Here is a 23,855-nt window from a genome sequence, read left to right on the forward strand (position 1 = left end):
CTAATGTTTCAATTGAAACGGTTTTAAGAGGGGCTGGGAACCTGCAGCCTTGGGGCCACATGTGGCCTTCCAGATCCCTGAGTGCAGCCTTTTGACTGAATCCAAATTTTAAGCTTTTATCTTAATTGGCCTCTCATACACATCTGACGCCACCAATGATTCCACTGTCTTTTGGTTCTGTTACTTCATTACTTCTTCTTAGTAACTGCAATGGATTGGATGTCTCCCCAGAATTCCTATGTTGAAACCCTAATGATGGTATCTGGAAATGGGGCTTTGGGGAGATAATTAAGTCATGAGGGTAGAGCCCTCATGAATGGCATTAGTGTCATTATAAGAGGCCAGAAAGCTAGCTCTCTTTCTACCATGAAAGGCTACAATAAGAAGTTGGCTGCCATAAACATTCAGGTGCAGATATCTTCATTATAGAATGTCTTTTGTTCCTTTGGGCAGATACCTAGTGGTGCTATTGCTGGATCAAATGTTATTTCTGAGCATTGTATGGGGGAAGGGCACACCTCTAATCCTGGCTTGGGTGAGGCAAAGTTATAACATGTAACCAAAATGTCTGTACCCCCATAATATCCTGAAATAAAAAGAAAAAAAAAGAAGTCAGCTGTCTGTAACCCAGAAGAGGGCCCTCATCAGAATGCAACCATGCTGGCATCCTTATCTCAGACTTTCAGTCTCCAGAACTGTGAGAAATAAATTTCTGTTGTTTATAACCCATCCAATCTATGGTAATTTGTTATAGCAGCAAATGACTAAGACACTAAGACAGTATCCTTCATTGATCTTCCTATATTTACCCTTAAAATCAGTGGTTCCCAAATTCAGTGGCATCAGAATTTCCTGGAGGTCCTGTCAAAACATAGATCGTTGGGCTCCAGCCCCAGAGTTTCTGAATGAGTAGGAGTACTTACATTTCTAATGAATTCCCAAGTAATGCTGAAGCTGCTGGTTAGAAAACTATTTTGAAGCCCTAAATTAACCCACTTTCCAGGTTTTTACTGGTTTTTACTCTGAGCTCTGTTGTCATCTTTTACTCTTGTTCTCTGAACAATCTCATCCACATTTTTGGCTTCAACTATCACATATCAGGTTGCTAGATTTAGCAAATAAAAATACAAAACGCTCAGTTAAATTTGAATTTTGGCTAAATCACAAATAAGTTTTAGAATAAATATATTCCAAGTATTACATGTAACATACTTATATAAAAATTATCATTATTTATGTGATAATCAAATTTAACCCAGCATCCTACATTTTTTCTGGGAGTTCTACACCTCCAGGTAGGGAATTTTCTAATCTCTAAATCCCAGATGCCTCCTAGTACAAATTACCACTTGAATGTCCCACAAGTCCCTTAAACACAACAGATCCCAAATTCCCCTTATTTTCCCCGAAAATCCTATTCTAGCCCCTCAGTAAACAGTATCACCAGAAACCTGTAAGTATTCCTGGACTCTTCTTTGTTCATCTAGCCTCATATGTAATCTCTAAATTTGATCAATCCTACCTAAACATTTAAAAATCTATTCTCTTGGCTGAGCACGGTGGCTCATACCTGTAATCCTAGCACTCTGGGAGGCCAAGATGGGAGGATTGCTTGAGCTCAGAAGTTCCGAGACCAGCCCTAAGCAAGAGCAAGACCTGTCTCTACTAAAAATAGAAACATTAGCCAGGCATCACGGTGGTGGGCACCTGTAGTCACAGCTACTCAGGAGGTGGAGGCAGGGGGATCACTTAAGCCCAGGAGTTTGAGGTTGTAGTAAGGTATGGTGACGCCACCGTACTCCAGGCAGGGCAACAAAGTGAGACTCTGACTCAAAAAAAACCTATTCCCTTCTCCCACTTTATTCTCTTGAAATACTCAACCGCTAAACACACCACATTCCCTTAGCCTTCCATGACTTGGCACAGGCTATTTTCTCGGTCTGAAACTTGTAATCATTTTTTGGAACTCAATTGCTACCTGCTCTGTAAATCCTTCCTTTCCTTCCCAGACAGATTTAGGGCTCCTTCCCCTACGCTCCCAATGTACCTTACATATTTTTTTTTTACCAGCAAAACATAATATTATGATTTTCTATCTGCACAGAGGTGGCAAAAAGCAACAAAAAGAATACAAATTTAAAGCCAGTTAAAACTAAGTTCCTATTCTAGCTCTGATGTTCCTCCAAGTTTGAATAAGTTACTTAACTTCTCCTTGCCTTAGTCTCCTCATTTGTAAAAAAAAGTAAGGATACTCCCCTCATATGGTTGTAGGGTTTAAATGAGAATGCTTAAGACAGGTTTAACGTAGCTTCTGGCAAGGCACAGTCTCTCAACAAATACTACCTCTCTCATTCTGGTAACTTTCCTTCATTACACTATCAATTGCCTTGAGAGCAGAGGCCCCATCTTTTCATCTTCGTAGCTATTCTGAAAGCAAAGTAACTAATACAGCTTACCATCCTGGTTAAGGGTTTGAGCTCTTGAACCAGACTACTGGGGTACAAATCCTGCCTCTATCATTTACTAGCTGTGTGGGCTTTAATAAGTTATTATTTATGTCTCTGCTTCTCATATGTAAGGTGGGGAGAGAAAGAGTACTTAGGGCTGTGAGCATCAAATGTAAACTGCTTAAACTTAAAACAGTGTCCAAGTGTTATGGATTATAGTAAACAGGAATAAAAACTCACTGAATGAATGAACAAGAGCTCAACTATAACTTTAATACCCACAGTAGACTCATATATCAGAAAATAGTAAACATTTTTGATTTCTTGCCTATTTGCCAATATTCAAATGAGATTCATCAATGCAAGATGGAAAATAGCACACACGATTTGTTCAGTTGGCCTTTCTATCATAGTCCATACCCTCAATCATGAAAAAATACAGCCTATTCATCTGAAAGCATTAATATAAACCAAAGAGAACTAAGGAGGTCCCTATCCACAGAAATGTACAATCTAAGCTGCTAGGGAGATTTTCAATATCACAATTTTTATATTCAGAAAGAACAATTAACAATATTAAGTTTATATATATTTCTGGCAAGGTATAATGGAAGAAATACTGGATCTGGAATAAAAACTGGTTTGTATCACAGTTTTACCATGGGACACTGGTAAAGTCACTTATTCCTTCAGGCTCAGTTTCCTTATCCGTGAAACAGAAGCTCCTTAATTCCAAGTACTGAACATGTACTTTGTGCCAGTCATTTCAGCAGGAATTGGTGATTCAAGTCAAATAAGACCAATAATCTCTGCCTTTAAAGAAACTGCAGTTTAGTGTATGAATGGTGGGGGGGAGTGAAATGCAGAATTAGTATGGTCAGTATGAAAACAAACTTCATTGACCTATAGATGCCTTAATAAGAGTGAAGACACTATATAATACGAAAAAAAAAAAAAGAATGCCTGATTCTACCTCTGAGTGACAATTAAACTATATCTTAAAAGAGAAGAAAATTTTTGCCAGCCTACTTAGTTTATTTCTTCTTCCACAGGCAGCAGAAATGGCATGTGCAAAGGCACGGAAATAAAACTGAACAGAAGATAACTTTGAGTAAACTGCAAATAGTTCTAGGAGCAGAGATTACAAAAGGCAGAAAGAATGAGTGATGACACTGAAGAGGGAAACAAAGGCCTAAACATGATAAATGGATGTCACACTAAAAAATGCATGCTTTATCAAACAAGAGGAGACAAGGTCTTTAAGAGGAGTAATATCATCAGATCTACAGAGTACCATGGCATCACTGCAGTGTTTTTTTTGTTTTTTTTTTTTTTTTTTTTTTTTTTTTTTTGAGACAGAGTCTCGCTTTGTTGTCCAGGCTAGAGTGAGTGCCGTGGCGTCAGCCTAGCTCACAGCAACCTCAAACTCCTGGGCTTGAGTGATCCTTCTGCCTCAGCCTCCCGAGTAGCTGGGACTACAGGCATGCGCCACCATGCCCGGCTAATTTTATATATATATATCAGTTGGCCAATTAATTTCTTTCTATTTATAGTAGAGACGGGGTCTCGCTCTTGCTCAGGCTGGTTTTGAACTCCTGACCTTGAGCAATCCGCCCGCCTCGGCCTCCCAAGAGCTAGGATTACAGGCGTGAGCCACAGCGCCCGGCCAGAAAAACATGTTCTTGCCAAAAAAACTAGCTAGTCTCTCCACATTAATTTTTGTGCTTTCTAATCTGGGTCCCTAAGGGGTAGCCAGAATGATCTTTCCAAACACAAATTTGTTTCATCTTACTTTCCCACTTAACTAAACCCTACAACGGCTTCCCAGTGATTTTAGGATAAAGACAAAATTCATAACAAAGCCCACTACGTTTTGCAGGATCTGGCTTCAAACTACATACAGAGCCTTATCACAGAAGCAGGATAGCTCAGACTCTTAAGTCTGACCACCTAAATTTGAATCCAGTCTTTGTCATTTACTAACCATGATCTATGGTAAACTGACTTTTTTGTGCTTTGGTTTCCTTATCTATAAAATGGGGATAATAATATGGGGTTTTCCCATTGATTTTTTTCTATGCATATATTCATGGGGTACAAGTGTGATTTTGCTACACTGATATATGCATTGTAGTGAAGTCAGGGCCTTCAGTGCATACATAACTGAAAAAAATGCACATTGTACCCACCAAGCAACCTCCCATCATCCACCCCTCACCACCACTCTGAGTTTCCATTATCCATCATTCCACACTCTGTTTCCATGTGTACACATCATGTAGCTCCTACTTCTATGTGAGAGCATGCAGTTTCTGTCTTTCTGTGTCTGAGTTGTTTCACTTAAGATAATGGCCTCCAGGTTCCATCCATGTTGCTGCAAAAGACATTTCATTCTTTTTTGTGGCTGCATAGTATTCCATTGTGTATATATACCAGATTTTCTTTATCCAGTCCTGTGTTGATGAACACTTAGGCTGATTCCATATCTTTGCTATTGTGAATAATGCTGTGATACACATGAGTGCAGTTGTCTAATAATATGGTTTTGAGAATGATGCTTGACACACTCTTAAGCACACATAAGTATTAATAAATTAATATTAATGTCACATATCATTATGATATATACATGTTGACATATTAATACCATCTGTTATTATGGTTGTTGTTATGATCATTATCATCATTACACTTTTCATACCTTTTATGCTCCAGGCCCACTGGTCCTGCAATTCTTTAAAAGAACCATGCATCTTTCCAACCCAGGGCTTTCTTATTCTTGATTCCTTTTGTATAGAACATTCTCCTCCATGACCTCTGCCTAATCAATTCATTCTTCATAATTCGGCTTACAAATCTTTCCCTCAGAGAAGCCTTTCCTAGTCATTCACAACCCCCGGCCCCTAACCAAACCTAGGTCAGATTCCCCATTTTAGGCTTTTCTTCCAGAGCACTTGTCATAGTTTGTAATTATATATATTATTTGATCAATTACTTGCACAATCTCTCTGCTCTCTACTAACTGATCATCTCTATAAGGAAAGCGACTAAGCTGCCTTTGCTCACTCCTGGATCCCCAGAGCCTGGCATAGAGTTGACCATAATACTTAACTTAAAGGAAACTACTATCAGATAGAAGAGAATTTTTTTTAAAGTACCAAGTATGGAAAAATGATAACACACATTACTTTTGTTTTACAAAAAAGAAATATCACATAGTTACCAGGATCTTTCATTCAAACACCAAAAAACCTGATTTACCTGTTGAATGGGGAAATAAAGTCAGTTTGCGTTGTTTTAACTTATAAACCAGAAACTGCCTAACTAAAATTTTCAATTCACCAGACAGAAAAGGAATTAAAACACTTTTTTAGATCAAGTTGAATGCTTACTTGAGCATTGTCAGGTTCCTCTTTAATTTTGTCCAGAAGCCCCTGCTGTGGTGCCATTGCTTTGCCACATTCACCATCCAAAGGTTCCTTCATTCTAATTTTTTATCTCAAAGAGTTCCCCAGACTAAAACTAATAGATTTCTTCTGGGTAATGAGTCGCTGGACACCTAAAACACAACATAAAGGATTGGTATTCAGGTTTATTGTTTGTTCTTCTTCATTTTTGTCTGTATTAAAAGCTTTGTGTTGAGCAGAAGGCTTCAGGGCTGAGCATTTGAAAAACAACTCTTCTGGCTTTTTCTCTCTACCTGCATTCTGCTCCTTTAGTAGCCACCTTCACATAACAAAACAGTCTTCCAGCAATAGCTCCCACTTCTCTAATATCTTTAAAGACAAGCACTCTGGTCTTTTATATATGTTGAATGCAGTTGAGGGGAATGAGAATAGCTGTCCAAGACATGGGAGGAAGTTACCAAGCTCTGAAAAGAATGGACTCAAGAAACAGTTTCTTCAGATTCCTGCCAGCAGAAAAGAAAAAAATAAAGAAAGAAAAAAGAAACAGTTTCTGACTCCATCAGAATTAATATTTGGAGGCCCAAGTCAGCTATTATTTCTCAAAGTGGTACACAACCACCTCTCTGCCCTGCCCTTAACCTGTAATTCAGCCCTCACCGGAGACCCCCCAAAGGACCCAATTTCTTGGCCTAACGCTGGATAAGAAATCAAGATGCCATCCATCACAAGCGAACAATAGGTATGCCCTTTCTTAAAGTGGGTCACCTGCAACTTTCAGGGTCTCCGTGGGGTCAGGCCTCTCTGAGGCCGGCTTCACAATCGCCTTCCTGTAGACAAGAAACTCTATGGGCCACTCAGTAGATTCCCTTTCCCTAAAAGTAAACGTACTAATCAGAAGGGATTCAACTTGAAATTTAAAAACAAAAAAACAACAACAAAAACACCTCTCCAAAGTTGTCTTTAACCAAACAGTCAAGCCCGGCACGGAAATGGACAGCTGGTTTAAAAGCCAGTTCTGAAAAAAGATGAGAACTTTTTGACCACTTGCCACAGTCACAACAATCTATGGGCGCGCATCCTTCCTCTGAGTATTGCATGCGTTCCGAAATCCTCGTTCCCACCAAGAATTCCCACGCCCATCATTGAGGACGAACGAGGCAACGCAATCTCCGTGGGAGAGCACGGGACCCGCAAGTGCCTGTCACCGCGTCCCTGAGGCGAAAGCTGCAGCACAGCCCCACAGCCCGCCTGGCGCCGCCCCCGCCCGCGCCGCCTCGTCACGTGGCGCGGCCCCTGCCCCGCCCCGCCCGCCCCTCCAGTGCCACCGCAGCGCATCCACCTTCTGTCGCCTGCTTGCTCCCGGGAGATGCACCAGGCGGGGAACCGGGAATGGGACCCAAGCCCCCCGCGCCTGGACCCGGATTATTTCCTCTTACTGGAATTCTGCCTGATCCATCGCAACGCAACACCCCGCCAACTGCGCGTGCGCAGCCCTAGTCTCCGCCCATCTTTCCCGTCATGCCCCAGACACGAGCTGTGTGGCCCTTCCCAGCATTCCTCTTTCCTCAGTTATGGTTGACTTCTTAAAGAGACCCAGGCTCAGTTGTGAAAAGATGGAGGAAAGATGGGGTTTAGGGAAGAACATCAGGGACGTTGGAAGGCCCTTTAGGTATGCTGCATCATCCTTTAATGCCCATTTCCAGAAAGGTGGCCTGCTGAGGAACATGGTAATAAATAATATCTAATATTTATTAAGCCAAGTGCTTGCTAAATAGTTGACATGTATCATCCCACTTAATCCTCACCACAACCCTAAAAGGTATACATTTTTATCTTTGAGATATAAATGAAGAGATTAACTTGCCCAAAATCAAGACTTGGCTTTTTTTTATTAATTCAACATTGTTTCAGAGATACGTTAATGGTTTGTGTGGCCGTTTATTCATTTTTAACTGCTGTATAGTATTCCCTTGTGCAAATATGCTACAATATAATCATCTACTATTGGTGAACATTTGAGTTGTTTCCAATTTTTGGCTATTTGAGGTAATGCAGCTGTAGACATTCTTGTATTTTGTAGTATTAAAGGACAAACTTACAGCAAGTTTAGCTTTAAGATCTCAATTGGCTTTGTTTGTGATTCTAGACTCAAGCAACACTTCATTCCATAAGATATAAATAAGTATTCCAGTGAGCTGAGGAGAGGAAGTAAGTTTTATAGACAAGGAAGGGCTGAAGAAAACAGAAACAAGGAATACAAAACAGATTGGTCATCTCAAAGTTATTTTCCTTGTAAAGCAGGAACAGGGAAACAGAACAATAGAGAAATAACTGGTTGGTTAACATAGGTTACTTCATTTTACTTTTTTTAATAAGGATTAAAACAGGGAAATTTCATTATCATGCAGATTAAAACTGGCTTGTTTAGGAAATCAGGCTGTTATTATCTATCTCTCACTCTCTCTTTCCCCGTGGCCCCTCTGATTTCTAGGGAGTCAGATAACAACTTAGTTTCAGTTGTGTGACATGGGACCTCAGCATGAGTGACTCCATTCTGATTTTTAGTTTGGTCTATTGGGACCTAGCACAGGAGCTTAGTTCAAAACAACAGCCTCCTATAATTTTTATTTAACAGTGGCACATACGCACACATTTCTGTTGGGTCTATATCCAGCAGTGAATTAGTTTGTTATGTATATGTGAAATTTAGGTAGACAATGTCAAAGAATTTTAGAATGTAGCTGTTTTGGTTTACACTCCCCACCAGCCATGTATGACTATTTCAGTTGCCCAACATCCTTGCCAATAATTACTACCACATATCTTTTTAATTATAACCATTCTGGTGGGGGTATGGTGGTATCTCACTGTGGTATTAATTTGCATTTCCCAGGTTACTAATAACATTAAACCCATTTTCATATTTTTGGATATCTGGATATCCTCTCTTTAAAGTGCCTGTTCAAGTCTCTTACTCAGTTTTGTATTGGATTGTCTGTCATTTTTTTATGGTATATATTCTAAATATAAGTCCTGTTGTGGTTTGAATGTATGAGTCTCTTCAAAATTCATATGTTGGAACTTAAACCCAAAGATGAGAAGTGAAGCCTTTGGGAGATGATTAGGCCATGAGGACTCCATACTCATTGTGTTGGTCCATTTTATGTTGCTATAAAGGAATACCCGAGACTGGATAATTTATAAAGAAAAGAGGTTTATTTGGCACATGGTTCTGCAGGCTATACAAGAAGCATGTCATCAGCAGCTGCTTCTGGTAGGAGCTTCAGAAACCTTCCAATTAAGGTGGAAGATAAAGAGAGAGCAGGCACATCACATGGTGAGAAAAGGAGCAAAAGAGACAGAGGAGCAAGAGAGAAGTGCCAGGCTCCTTTAAATAACCAGCTCTCATAGTAACTAATAAAGTGAGAACTCACTCATTATTACAGGAAGGGCATCAGGCCACTCATGAGGGATCTGCCCCCATGAGCCAAACACCTCCCACCAGGCCCTACATCCAACACCGGGAATCAAATTTCAACATGAGATTTGGAGGGGGCAAACATCTAAACCATATCCCTCATGAATGGGATTAATGGTCTTATAAAAGAGGGTTCGTATGGGTAAACATAGCATATATAGGGTTCAGTACTCCCTGCAATTTCAGATATCTGTGGAACATCTTGGAATACATCCCCTGTGGATAAGGGGAGTACTACTGTACATATTGAAAATATCTTCTCCCATTCAGTAGATTGTCTTTTCACTCTATTATTGGTGTCTTTTGATGAACATAAAAGACCTGTATGCTTAGTGCTGCTTGGGTCCATTAAGAAATATTTTCCTAAAAAAGAAAAAAATATTTTCCTACCAAAGGTAGGAAATTTCTGGAAGTATTATAACTTTGTCTTTCACATTCAGATCTATAATCCACCTGAAGTTGGGTTTTATGTGTGGCGTGAGATAAGTCAGATGTTATCTTTTCCATGTGAATATTAAATTGATTAAGCACTATTTTTGAAAAGCCTACTCCGCATTGACACTCTTGTCATATGTAAGTAGTCTATATATGCATGGGTTTGTCTCAGGACTAGGTAGTCTATTCATTTTGTCTCTCTTTATAGAAATACCACACTGTCTTAATTTTTGTAACAGCTTTATAATAAATGTTGACACCTTATAGAGAAAGTCCTCCCTGCCATTATGTCCTTCAAGATTGTCTTGGCTTTCTTTGGTCCTTTACATCTTCACGTAAATTTCTGAATCAGATCATCAGTTGTAACAAAACTTTGCTTGTAAATTTTAGGATTGGTTGGGATTTTGTTTAGCACTGCATAGAAGTAGTATACCTGTTTTGGAGAATTGGCATTTGTTATTCATTGTGTTGAGTTGTGTCCCCTATAAAAGATATTTGTGAATTCTACCCCTCAGAATGTGACCTTATTTGGATATAGGGTTATTGTAGATACAAAGTTAAGATGAGGCTTTACTGGAGTAAGGTGTGCCCTTAATCCAATATGACTGGTGTTCTTATAAGAGGAAAAAAGACACAGAGACACACACATAGGAGGAAAGCACCATGTGACAATGGAAGCAGAGACTAAAGTACTGCAGTTACAAGCAAGGAATGCTAAGGATTGTCAATAAACTCCAAAAGCTAGAAGAGGCAAGAAAGGATTCTCCATACAAGTTTCACAGAAAGCATGACCCTACTGATCTTTGATTTTGGACTTCTAAACTCAGGAACTGTGAGATAATAAATTGTGTTGCTTTAAGCCATCTAGTTTGTGGTAGTTTGTGATAGCAGCCCTGGGAAACTAATAATAGTATCATATAGGGTTGAATCTTCCAATCCATGAAAATGATGTATCTCTCTATTTATTTGGGTGTCTTTAATTTCTGTTAATAATGTTTTAATAGTTTTAAGTATAGAGATTGCACACATCTTTGTTAGCTTTATTATAGGCATTTGATATTTTATATTATTTTAAATGGTAAAATTTTATTTTCTAATTGTTTCCAGTATATAGAAATAAAATTTATTTTGTATGTTGGTCTTGAAGCTAGCATCCTTGCTAAATTTACTTATTAATTCTAATGTTTTGACCATTTTTTTTTTGGATTTTCTAAGTTTTCAACTATGTAGAGAATAATGACAATTTTATTTCTTTTTTTCCAATCATATAACTTTTATGTCTTTTTCTGGCCTACCTGTAGTAATGTGTTGAATGGAAATGGTAATATTTGGTATCTGTATCTTGTTGCTTTCATTAATTAATTATTAAATGTTACATTTACTTTAGGATTTTTGCAGTTACCTGTTGGAGGTTAAACATGGCCATAAATTCTTTGCAACTTCTCCCAACAAGAGGGAGAGTCTGTGACAGTTAATTTCATATATCAGCTTGAATCTGTGCACTCAGTAGAGTAGATTGCCCTCCCATATGTGGGAAGGCATCAACCAATCCACTGAGGGCCTGAACAGAACAAAAGGTGGAAGAAGGAGGAATTTGTCCCCTCTCTTTTTTTCCTGCCTCACTGCTTGAGCTAGAACATCTCATCTTATTTTCTCTTGCCCTTGGACTAGGATTTATATCACCAGCTCTCCTGATACTCAGGCCTTTGAACTCAGACTCAATTACACCACTGAGGCCGGGCGTGGTGGCTCACACCTGTAATCCTAGCACTCTGGGAGGCCAAGGCAGGCAGATTGCTCGAGGTCAGGAGTTCAAAACCAGCCTGAGCAAGAGCAAGACCCCGTCTCTACTATAAATAGAAAGAAATTAATTGGCCAACTAATATATATAGAAAAAAAAAATTTAGCTGGGCATGGTGGCACATGCCTGTAGTCCCAGCTACTCGGGAGACTGAGGCAGGAGGATTGCTTGAGCCCAGGAGTTTGAGGTTGCTGTGAGCTAGGCTGACGCCATGGCACTCATTCTAGCCTGGGCAACAAAGTGAGACTCTGTCTCAAAAAAAAAAAAATTACACCACTGGCTTTTCTGGGTCTTCAACTTGCAGACAGCAGATTGTGGGACTTCTCAGCCTCCATAATCATGCAAGCCAATTTCTCATAATAAATCATCTTCACATCATATTGGGTTCTGTTGGTCTAGAGAACCCTGACTAATACAGAATCTGTTTCCCTGCCTCTTATTTCTCAATTGGCCTTGTGAATTATTTTGACCAACAGAATGTTACATAAGTGATACCATATGAATTCCTAAGCATAGGCCTCAATAGTCCTTGCAGCTTCTGCTTTCACCATCTTGGAACAGTTCCACCACCATATCCAGGTTAGATGGATTAAAGTACTCATTGATGAGTAATCACATGCAGAAAGTGGCCCCAGGGCCAGCACCAAGTCCCCATACAGGTGAGTGAAACCATCTTAGATCCTCAAGGTTACCAGATGATTGTAGCACCTATTGCTACATAATAAGGGGTGCTTTGTTATGTAGCAGTAAATAACTGTTACAGAACTGATATCTACAAATGGGGTACTGCCATAACTAAAATGTAAAACATATGACATTGACATTGAGACCAGGTAGCAGGCAGAGTCGGGAAAGACTGCAAGGAGACTTAGTGGAGGCTAAGAGGACAGTGAGGAAATTGTTATTGGAGCCTGAAGAAAGACTAACCTGTTTTATACAATAGCAAAATGTTTGGCAGCACTGTCCCTTGTGATCATTTAGAAGCTAGAAAACATACCTCATGACCTTGTGGATCTAGCTTCCATGCAAAATATTAAAAGCGTTCATTGATTTCTTTGAATCATCTATGATGTGGTGTTACAAAAGACAAGCTAAGGGCCGGGCGCTGTGGCTCACGCCTGTAATCCTAGCTCTTGGGAGGCCGAGGTGGGCAGATTGCTCAAGGTCAGGAGTTCAAAACCAGCCTGAGCAAGAGCGAGACCCCGTCTCTACTATAAATAGAAAGAAATTAATTGGCCAACTGATATATATATAAAAAATTAGCCGGGCATGGTGGCGCATGCCTGTAATCCCAGCTACTCGGGAGGCTGAGGCAGGAGGATCGCTTGAGCCCAGGAGTTTGAGGTTGCTGTGAGCTAGGCTGACGCCACGGCACTCACTCTAGCCTGGACAACAAAGTGAGACTCTGTCTCAAAAAAAAAAAAAAAAAGACAAGCTAAGGAACAAACTATCCAGTTTTCAAGCAGAAGCTATACAAAATATAAAGGGCTCAGGACAGTCTCTCCAGCTTGCAAAAGATCATCAAAATAAGAAATGGCTTCAGAACAAAGATAAAATTTAGTACATTGCAGGTAAAAATGTGGCCTCAAGGTCAAGATCAAATCAAGATTGCAGCTATAAGACCTCATAAGGAGTTGAGCAGTGCCTCATAAACCATCTCCCCTAGACAAAATGGCCTCTGAGAAACATAAGGGCATTATGCCGCAGCAATCTGACACATCCAAAGTAGAGATGCTTCTGTCTCAGAAAGAAGTGTGAATGTGATTTGGGGAGCAGGGAGTAAATCCCAGTAAGGTTCATAAAACACCCACAAAGTTTTTTAAGAGAAGTATATTGGCAAAAGCAAAACCATAGATGATATGGGGCAAAAACAATTTGAAATGAAAAAGATCTTTGGGCCCCCAACTTTTTATGGCCAGAAAGAAGCTGAAACAGCAACTCAGCTACAAATATAGACCATTTTTTATGGAAAAGCATTTCTCAGGGAGTAAAGCCAAGAGTCCAGAGGGCAGAAGCCAAAGTCTCTGAAAAAATAGATTATGAAACCATTCCTGGAAAACAAAACAATCAAGGAACATTCTTTGTCCTTAGAGAAGGAGAGCCTGACAATAGCTGCCCAGGTATATTTCAGAATTACTATGGATCAACTACTGTTAGTGTGCTTTCTAGTCTCCTTTTTGAAAAGGAGTATTCAGTGGCATCATTATGTCTCTGTATTATAAGGTGTATTGGGGTATAGAGGTGGGGAGCAAGGAGTGAGGAGAGCAGATACCTTGTCTGTTTAGTTCACAAGTGTCTGGGTTGAAGAAGTTGCACCTGAGCAGCTGTGCCCAATGAACTACACCAGAGGAGTTTCTTTTTCATGGCCCTGAATTAGATGCTGAGATCCTGGACTTTGATTCAATGCCATGATTGTTTGAGACTTTTGGTGGAGGGGATGAGTGTTTTTTGATTGGGAAGGAGTATGAATTGTTATGGCCAGAAGGTGAACTATAGAAGACACTTTCCAAAGATGCTGCCAATAATCCCCCCATGTTTGTATGTACATGATACTTCTCCCATCAAGAGATTAAATCAGTTTCACCTCCACTTGAATCTGTGCTGGACTGTGACTTGCTTTGACCAAAAAGTTGCAGGGGAAATGACACTGTGACAGTTATAGGCATAGGCTTTAAGAGAACTGGCAACTTCTGCCTTTGCCCTCTTGAAGCCACCATATGTATAGGTCTGGCCACTCTGCTGGAGAGAGCACATGGAGAGAGAGAGAGAAGTCCCAGAACTTTCCTGCCAAGGTCCTAAGCATGTGAGTGAAGCCATCTTGGATGTTCCAGCCAAGCATCTAGTTGAATGCAGCCACAGAAATGACCACAGTCAACATCATGTGAACAGAAGATCATATGAACATCATGGCTCACACCTGTGATCCTAACACTCTGGGAGGCCAAGGTGGGAGGATCATTTGAGTTCAGGAGTTCAAGACCAGCCTGAGCAAGAGTGAGACCCTATCTCTACTAAAAATAATAGAAAGAAATTAGCTGGACAACTAAAAATATATAGAGAAAAAATTAGCTGGACATGGTAGCGCATGCCTGTAGTCCCAGCTACTCGGGAGCCTGAGGCAGAAGGATCTCTTGGGCCCAGGAGTTTGAGGTTGCTGTGAGCTAGGCAGATGCCATGGCTAGCCCGGGCAACATAGTGAGACTCTGTCTCAAAAAAAAAAAAAAAAAAAGAAGAAGAAAAATGAAGTCCCCTGCTCAGCCTAGCCAATCACAGAATCATGAGAAATAGCAAATTGTTGTTTTAAGCCACTAAGTTTTGGGGTGGTTTGCTATGTAACGAGATAACTGGCACACTAAAATAGTGCAGCTTTTAGTCTGATGTTATTAGGAATTTCCTGTCAGTTTGCATGTTCTGTTTCAAGAATCCTTTCCTTGCTTGTCTATGACAAATTCCCAGTTGCAATGTTGTGTTCTATTTAGATTTAACTATACAAAGTACAGATTTACTATAATGACTCTTTCCCTTTAATTTTCCCCTACCTTGAAAACTAGTTCTCTTTAAGTTGTTCTCAGATAAAGTTACTCAGTTCCCTGAGTCCCTGTGTATCAGTTAAAAGACTAGATTTCTATAACAAAGAAACCCCCAAATGCAATGGCTCAAGTAAAATTGAAGTTTATCTTCACAATCATTTATAGACATATTGCTCCTCCATATTGTTTCTCCATCACTGAAACTGAGTCACAGGCACTTCTTCCTGAGAGTTGGAGGAGGCACACACTGGTCTTAAGTTGCTGGGCTCAGATGTGGCACATAACACTTCTGGAGACAACTTAGTCCATCACATCCTATTGGAGACAACTTAGTCCATGTGGCCACATGTAACCGCTCTGAGGGCTGGGAAATAGAATGTCATGTTCGAGCCTACAGTTATATTACCAGAGAAAAGGAGAAGATTGAATTTTAATGGGAAAGTAGCAGTCTCCGCTACATCTTCTGCAGTATTTCTAAAAATAATCAATTTTCTGAAGAATGATTTCTTAGCAATGTATAAGATTCTTGGATTTCAGTTTCTATCATAGTGTTGTAGAAAAGAAGTCCAAAGCTAATCTAATTCTCCTTTCTTTGTAGGTAAAATATTCTTTCTCATGCTTGGAATCACATAAGACTTTTTTCTTTATCCTTGTTTCATTTAGAATTTTCCCCACCTTCTACTCACACACCCTGCACTCTGCTCTGGAGAATTGCCTATCACTTTCCAGCAACTTTTTCTTAATCCGGTAACACCTCTTTACCAAATATCTTATTATTCTTTCAGCAAAACTGAATGAATGTTTATCCTAAATAGAATAAATAAAAACTAAAAATAGCCTCATATCAGTTGTGGTCAGTCTTTACTGATTAAAGGGTTCAGGTCCAGGTCATGTTATGCCACCAACTGAATTATGAAAATTTTCCATTTTTGAAGCCTTTTGGCTTTCCCGATTGTTAAGTAAGAGACTGTGGCTGCGTGAATTTAAGCTTAAACTTTTCTTACTTTTTTGTGAAGTTTTTGTTTATGATGATAAGAATTAGGGGCCGGGCGTGGTGGCTCACGCCTATAATCCTAGCACTTTGGGAGGCCGAGGCGGGCAGATTGCTCAAGGTCAAGAGTTCGAAACCAGCCTGAGCGAGACCCTGTCTCTACCAAAAATAGAAATAAATTAATTGACCAACTAAAAATATATATACAAAAATTAGCCGGGCATGGTGGTGCATGCCTGTAGTCCCAGCTACTCGGGAGACTGAGGCAGTAGGATCGCTGAGCCCAGGAGATTGAGGTTGCTGTGAGCCAGGCTGACGCCACGGCACTCACTCTAGCCTGGGCAACAAAGTGAGACTCTGTCTCCAAAAAAAAAAAAAGAATTAAGGACAAGGTTTTTGTTAATATATACTTTATAGCATCCCTTTTCTGGGAATTTGGGAGCACTTGAGTCTGCACGTGTGGCTTAAACAAGATGGAAATGTATTTCTCTCACACATGGAAGTTCACAGGATGTTGGTGTGGCAAATCCATTGACATCAGAAAAGTTTACAGCTCTATGAATTATTACCAAGTGAATATAATCTTTTGACTAATAACCAGACCAACGTATAGGACATTACTAGCCCTCCAGAACCCCCACTTTTGGGGAAATGAACTTTGGAATCATTCTTCTGTGAATGCTAAATTTTAAACTGGGAAGATAAATTGTCTCTGGCAACCAGATGAGGGAGTGGACTTGAGGGAAAAATTGAGGGGATGGTGGTGCCAACATGAAAGTTGTGTGACTCATAGCAAGACCAGCTAGGAGCCTGCAGATAAACATAAAGGAGCCCAGCTTTGCATCATGGCAAAACCAGCCCCAGCCCAACACCAGGTTGCTGGGGTCAGGACAGAAAGCAGGTCAATGCAAGGAGTCTACCCAGAGGTATCTCAAGAAGAGTAAGAGAGTAAATGTGAACTATCTCGGGAACTTGCACCCTAATAGGAAAATATTCAGTCAATATTCTCAGCATACTTCCATTATAGGCTTACTCCAACCTTCAAAGCTTTGACCTGGAGCCCCTTCCTCACCCCAGAATGAGAAGGAAAAGGAATGCATCCATGGAATTGCATGGCCTACTGCCATGGTTGGGCCTTGACCACATGCTGGTCCAGGACCTGAGAAAAACTCACTGGCCACACCTCAGTAGATACCATCTGACCTGACCTGGGCTCCGCTCCCCGTCGCTCCAGCAGGGAGAATGATGCCCGATGACTGCTCTTCCCCACATATACTCTGGTCATGCCCTAAGGCTGTGGAGTCAGGACTGGTTCAGGTTCTAATCCAGAAACTTCTAATGCCCAGAGACCACCAAGATACTCTCACTCTCTTACTCTCCATCAGCCTTGACCATAGGTGGGAGACCAGAGCTCGCCTAGGCTCTCTGCTCTGCACACACTGCTCCCACCAGCCCTGCATCCTCTCTGCCCCACCTACTCTTGTCTAGATCCCTCACCTCCAGCTCTGCCCTACTTGCTCCTCAAGCCTCAGAAGTGAGGTCTCTTTCATTTTTCCCTTGTCTTCAGGCCTGGAAGCCCTCTTCCTGTGGCTGCCTTTCTGATCTTGGCATCTTCTTCTCTGGTCATATTAGAAATGATTCGTGGTGTCATTAAGAAAATAGACACTGTAAATTGTCTCAGCAAGGCAAAATTTTTATTTTTTATTAGAAGGACGTTTAGTGGCAGTAAGAGTAATTAATTAGTGTGTGTTGTAGGGTTGTTTTTTTTTTATCTTTTTATCTCTAATGTAAACCTGAGGCTGTGTCTTATCCCATTGGCTGGGATTTTGACAGCACAATTTTGTTTTTATTTGATTGGCTAAAGTGTGTTGTTAAGACATTAAGAAAGAAGAGGTAGGGGGCTCTTAATGTAGTAAATGTTTAGAGTTGGTGGACTCAGATATAAAGAAAGAGGAGGTAGGGGCTCTTAGTGTAGTAAATATTTAAAGTTGGTGGGCTAATCAGGCACAGTAAGGTATGTGGAAGCGTGTTATATTTTGATATTGTGTCAGAAAAGATTGAGTCAACGTTATCTCCCCCTATTTCCCCCAGTCACAAGACGAGGAAGACAATTTTCCCTATGGGTCCCCGAGATCCTTTGTGGCATTAAGTTATCCTTATCTGACTCAGAAACCATGAGATTCCCCTTGTTATCTGACTTCTAGGAATAGAACCTTTTTTCTGTAACTCTGCTGGCCAGAAAGGATCTCCTGGGGCTATCTGTAGGACTGCCTTTCCTAGGGCTCTTTGGGGCTTATTCTGCTTCTAAATTGACCAGATCCTAGAAGTGGCTCTCACAGAATGGATTTCTTCCCTGAAAAATAAGTTTATAACAGTTTATTGAGATGCACTTCATATACTGTACAATTCACCTATTTAAAGTGTACAATTCAATAGATTTTGTATATTCAGAGTTGTGCAACCATTGCCACAATCCATACTTGAACGTTTTTATTGACCCAAAAAGAAACCCTGTATCTGTTATTAGTTACTTCCCATTTCCCACCAATCCACAGACAACTACCAATCTACTTTCTGTCTCTATAGGATTGTCTATTCTGAACATTGTGTATAAGTGGAATCATGCAATATGTGGTTCTTTGTGATTCTTTTTGTTTAGCATAATGCTTTCAAGGTTCATCCATGTTGCAGCATGTATCAACACTTCATTTCATTTTATTGCTAAATAATATGAATGTATTACCATATTTTATTTGTTCATTATATGGATATACCACATTTTATTTATTTATTCATCAATTGATAGATATTTGGGTTGTTTCTACTTTTTGGCTATTATGAATAATGCAGCTATGAATAGTCATGTACAAGTTTTTGTGTGGACATGTTTTCATTTCTCATGTTTACATGTATAAAACAGGAACCAGTGCTATGAAAAGCAGAGCAATGAGAGAATAAGAAAGAGGTCTTGGAAATTAAAAATGCAGTATTGGACATTAGAAATTTAATAGTAGTGTGAGAAAATAAAGTTGAGGAAATCACTGGGGAAATAGAACAAAAAGATACAATGTGGCAGCTGAGCCACCTACAAGTGGCATTGCTGGGTTATATGGTAACTCTATGTTTAACTATTTGAGGAACTGCCAGACTGTTTTTCAAAGTGGATGCACAATTTTACATTCCCTCTATAGCAGTGTATAAGAGTTCAGTTTTCTCCTCATCCTTACCAGCATTTGTTATTATTCCCCTCTTTTATTATAGCTATCTAGGTGGGTTTAGAGTGGCATCTCTTTGTAGGTTTTGTTTGTTTTATTTTGCTTTGTCTCTTGACACAGGGTCTTGCTCTGTTGCCTGGGCTAGAGTGCCCTGGCATCTTCATTGTGAACTGCAATCTCAAACTTGTGGCTCAAATCTCAGCCTCCCAAAGTGCTAGGGTTACAGGCGTGAGCCACCATGCCTAGCCCTCTTTGTGGTTTTGATTTGCATTTTCCTTATCACTAATGATTTGAGGATCTTTTCATGTGCTTATTGGTGATTTGTATATTTTCTTTGGAGAAATGTCTATTTAGATCCTTTGCCCATTTTTTTTTTTTTTTGAGACAGAGTCTCGCTTTGTTGCCTAGGCTAGAGTGAGTGCCCTGGCGTCAGCCTAGCTCACAGCAACCTCAAACTCCTGGGCTCAAGCAATCCTTCTGCCTCAGCCTCCCGAGTAGCTGGGACTACAGGCATGCGCCACCATGCCCGGCTAATTTTTTCTATATATATTAGTTGGCCAATTAATTTCTTTCTATTTATAGTAGAGACAGGGTCTCGCTCTTGCTCAGGCTGGTTTCGAACTCCTGACCTCGAGCAATCCGCCCGCCTCGGCCTCCCAGAGAGCTAGGATTACAGGCGTGAGCCACCGCGCCCGGCCCCTTTGCCCATTTTTTAATTGGGTTATTTGTCTTTTTATTATTGAGGTGTAAGAGTTCTTTATACATTCTATATACAAATACCTTATCAGATATATGATTTGCAAAATTTTTACCCCGTTCTTTGGGTTGCCATTTCACTTTCTTGATGGTGTCCTTTAAAGCACAGAAGTCTTTAATTTCAATGCTGTGCAATTTTTCTATTTTTCTTTTGCTGCTTGTGATTTTGGTGTGATCACTAAGAAACCACTGCCTAATCCAAGATTACAGAGATTTGTGCCTATATTTTCTTCTTTTTTTTTTTTTTTTTTTTTTGAGACAGAGTTTCACTTTGTTGCCCAGGCTAGAGTGAGTGCCGTGGCATCAGCCTAGCTCATAGCAACCTCAATCTCCTGGGCTCAAGCGATCCTGCTGCCTCAGCCTCCCGAGTAGCTGGGACTACAGGCATGCGCCACAATGCCCGGCTAAGTTTTTCTATGTATATTAGTTGGCCAATTAATTTCTTTCTATTTATAGTAGAGACGGGGGTCTCGCTCTTGCTCAGGCTGGTTTCAAACTCCTGACCTCGAGCAATCTGCCTGCCTCGGCCTCCCAGAGTGCTAGGATTACAGGCATGAGCCACCACACCCGCCCTCTTCTAATATTTTTATAGTTTTATCTCTTACATTTCAATCTTTGATCCATTTTGATTTGATTTTTGCATATGGTGTCAGATAGAGGTCCTACTTGATTATTTTGTATGTGGATATCCAGTTGTTCTATCACCATTTGTTGAAAAAAATCTATTCTTTCCCCAATTTAATTGTTTTGGCATCCTCGTCAAAATGAATTGACTGTAAATGTGCAAGTTTACTTATGGACTCTCAGTTCTATTCCATTGATCTATATGTCTGTCCTATGTCAATGCCATGTTATCTTGATTACTGTAGCTTTGTAAAAAGTTTTGAAATCAGAAAGTATAAGTCCTCCATCTTTGTTCTTTTGTTATTATTATTTCAAGATTGTTTTGATTATTCTGGATCACTTCCACTTCCACATGAACTTTAGGATCAGCTTATCCATTTTTGCAAATAAGCTAGCTGGGATTTTGATAAGGATATGTGTCTTCATAATTCAGGCTTCCTCATTTCTGTCCCTTGGAAGAGAAGACTCAACTATCATACTGTATCTTTTTGTTCTACTTTCCCAATGATTTCCTCAACTTTATTTTTCCAACACTTCTATTAAATTTCTAATGTCAGATACTGTATTTTTAATTTCCAAGAGATTTTCTTACTCTCTGATTGTTCCATTTTTTCATAGCATTGTTTCTTGTTTTATAAATGTAATAAATTGTCTTGACTCTTTAGGTATATTAATGAAAGTCAGTGAGCTTTTAAATAATTTTCCTGTTTCCTGTATTGTCTCTATTTACTCCAGGTTCCTTTTTTCTGCTTATTAGCTTTGGTCTTCCCTTTCACCTTAAAAGTTTCCTCAAATGTCTGCAATCCTTGGTACTCAATTCATTTTTTAGTGAAGCACATGGAGAAGTGGACTCCACTGGATTTTTTCATTGAGGGGTCTCCAAATGGCCCATCTAAAGATCTTTTCTCTAGGGTCATTCAGTTTCTCAAGAAAAGAATTCTTTCAGTTCTTACCTATGACCAGTGACCTGGGACAACATAGGGAAGACAGGTACAAGTCTTACCATTTGCAGACTGTCACTATTTTCATTCCCTGTTTCATCCCCATGCACCACTTCTACTCTCCATTGTGCCAGATATCCTCAAACCTGAACTGCTTTGGTTCAATTTCTCTGAGATGACAGAGTCAGGGGTGGATAGTTGCCTGCCTGTAATGGATGCTAGGGGACTTCTAGGGGATCTAACTATCCCAGATTTAGAGTTTCTATCAATTTCTGTGTTTTCATCCCTTTGACACCACCCACCATTTGAGATGCCTGGTACCTCTCCATCTTGAGCCTTTTTGGAGACCTGGGGAGTGGAGTGACTTCCTTCTAAGGAAATCGACCTCTGCAGGTACACAGTAGTTTTTCTCCTTCTGTAAGTTTTCAGTCTTCCCTTCTTTAATATCTCTTTTCCCAGATATTTTGATTTTTGTATCATTTTCTAAAATTCCTTTAATGTCATTTTAGTTGAATTTTTGGAGAAAGACTTTTTTTTTTCTTTTTAGAGACAGAATCTCGCTCTGTTGCACACGCTGGAGAGCAGTGGCACCATCATGGCTCACTGAAGCCTCCAACCCCTCGGCTCAAGTGATTCTCCTGACTCAGCCTCCCAAGTAGCTGGGACTATAGTTGCAAGGTACCATGCCCAGCTAACTTTTTTTTCTAGAGATGGGGGTCTTGCTATATTGCCCAGGTTGGTCTTGAACTTCTGGGCTCAAGTGATCCTCCCACCTCAGCCTCCCAAAGTGCTGGGATTACAGCTGTGAGCCACCACACCCACCCAGGAAGACAGTTCTACTCCCTTTAACCCTTTCACTTTCTGAAGGGAGCCAGAGGATCTGTGTGGAGAAGTCACTTCCTGCCATCCTGCCCCAAACCAGAAAATGTGTTTGTTATGACTGGGAGTTGGGGCCCCCAGGAGGAATGTTGATCCTATGCCTTATGAAAGTCAGCACCATCCCCATACACTCCCAGGATGCGTCCCATGGGGGAGCAGGAAGGTCTCAGGGGAGGGGGGTGTGGAAGAGGGCCCAGACCCTCCTCTCATCCTGTTTTAGTGAGAGGTGGGGTGGGATTTTTTCTGAAGCTGCTCCATTTCCACTTGGAAAGAAAGATCCTGTGGCACTGGTGAAGCATGTCTGTCTATATGTCTGTCTGTCTGTCTGCTTACTGGTGTTCCTTCCTGGTCTAAAGGGTTCTGTCTGTGCCTGTCTTCCCAAGGCCCTCCCCATCTCTAGATTACTGGTCTGGGCCTCAGAGCTGCCCCCTCCCTCCCTTGGCTATATCAGCCTTGCTGGTTTAGGGAGCGATTAGGAATTTAATTATTTTGTTTCTCACTTAGTAGATTAATCCCGTCCATCATAGGCAGGCCTTCTCCCCTTGTTCCCCTCTCAGATTGCCTGGCCAATTCCAAGAGGAATTGGCTCCATAGCTCACCAGGACTGGGGGCAATGGATGAAGTTTTAAGGAAGGTGAGGGGGTATGTATAAATTTAAGCAAGTGAGTGTTTAATGATGAGTATAAGTCTTAACATGTTTATCTGTGAAGATTGTATGAAGTTAAATATTCAAGCCTTTCAATTTTTGGCTCAGAGGAGGCCAAGGTGCAACTTTCTTCCACTGTCCTGCCTCCGGGTGCATCTGACACCAGCTGCCTCCACCATACTGCCAAAATTTAACCCCAGTAAGATCAAAGTCGCATACCTAAGGTGCACCCATGGGAAATTCAGTGCCATGTCTGCCCTGCCCCCCAAGATTGGCCCTCTGGGTCTATCTCCCAAAAAGGCTGGTGATAACATTGCTAAGGCAATGGGTGACAGGATCTAAGGATTACAGTGAAAACTGACCTTTCAGAAAAGACAGGCCCAGAATGAGGCGGTAACTTCTGCCTCCACCCTGATCATTAAAGCCCTCAAGAGACCTCCAAGAGACAGAAAGGAAACATAAAAACATTAAACACAGTGGAAATATCACTTTTGATGAGATTTTCAACATTGCCCAAAGGGACAGCACCAAACTTCAACCAGACAACTCTCTGGAACCATTAAAGAGATCCTAGGAACTAACTGCCCAGTCAGTGGGCTGTTGATTGCTGCCACTCTCATGATGTCATAGATGACATCAACAGTGGTGCAGTGGAATGACCAGCTAGTTAAGAAGTTCAAAGGAAACTATTTTGACAAAGGATTA

At 40.6% G+C, this 23,855-nt stretch overlaps 1 protein-coding gene, 1 long non-coding RNA gene and 1 pseudogene across 5 annotated transcripts in view; 2 read left to right on the plus strand and 1 right to left on the minus strand.

The window, feature by feature from the left end:
- ZMYM6 (zinc finger MYM-type containing 6) overlaps positions 1-7,329 on the minus strand; it is a 35,906-nt gene extending 28,577 nt beyond the window's left edge. The window contains exons 1-2 of one of the 4 annotated variants that reach the window (XM_012765278.3): positions 7,194-7,329; positions 5,840-6,006 (exon numbers count right to left, since the gene is read on the minus strand). In XM_012765278.3, coding sequence (XP_012620732.1) covers positions 5,840-5,932 — 93 coding nt within the window. In that variant the 5' untranslated portion in view covers positions 5,933-6,006; positions 7,194-7,329. Of the gene's footprint in view, positions 1-5,839; positions 7,088-7,193 lie in introns of those variants that run through there. The other 3 variants (XM_012765274.2, XM_012765273.2, XM_075996386.1) reach the window with 3 other exon arrangements.
- The window catches only part of LOC105871765 (uncharacterized), a 52,294-nt gene extending 29,156 nt beyond the window's left edge, over positions 1-23,138 (plus strand). Inside the window, exon 5 of the long non-coding RNA XR_012914224.1 lies at positions 23,062-23,138. This is a non-coding gene — a long non-coding RNA (uncharacterized LOC105871765). The remainder of the gene's footprint in view (positions 1-23,061) is intronic.
- A 60-nt stretch (positions 23,139-23,198) lies between these two features.
- On the plus strand, positions 23,199-23,821 carry LOC105871844 (large ribosomal subunit protein uL11-like; annotated as a pseudogene).
- The last annotated feature ends 34 nt before the right edge of the window (positions 23,822-23,855 follow it).

The sequence above is a fragment of the Microcebus murinus genome, chromosome 2 (genome assembly GCF_040939455.1).
Source record: "Microcebus murinus isolate Inina chromosome 2, M.murinus_Inina_mat1.0, whole genome shotgun sequence".
Lineage (NCBI taxonomy): Eukaryota > Metazoa > Chordata > Mammalia > Primates > Cheirogaleidae > Microcebus > Microcebus murinus.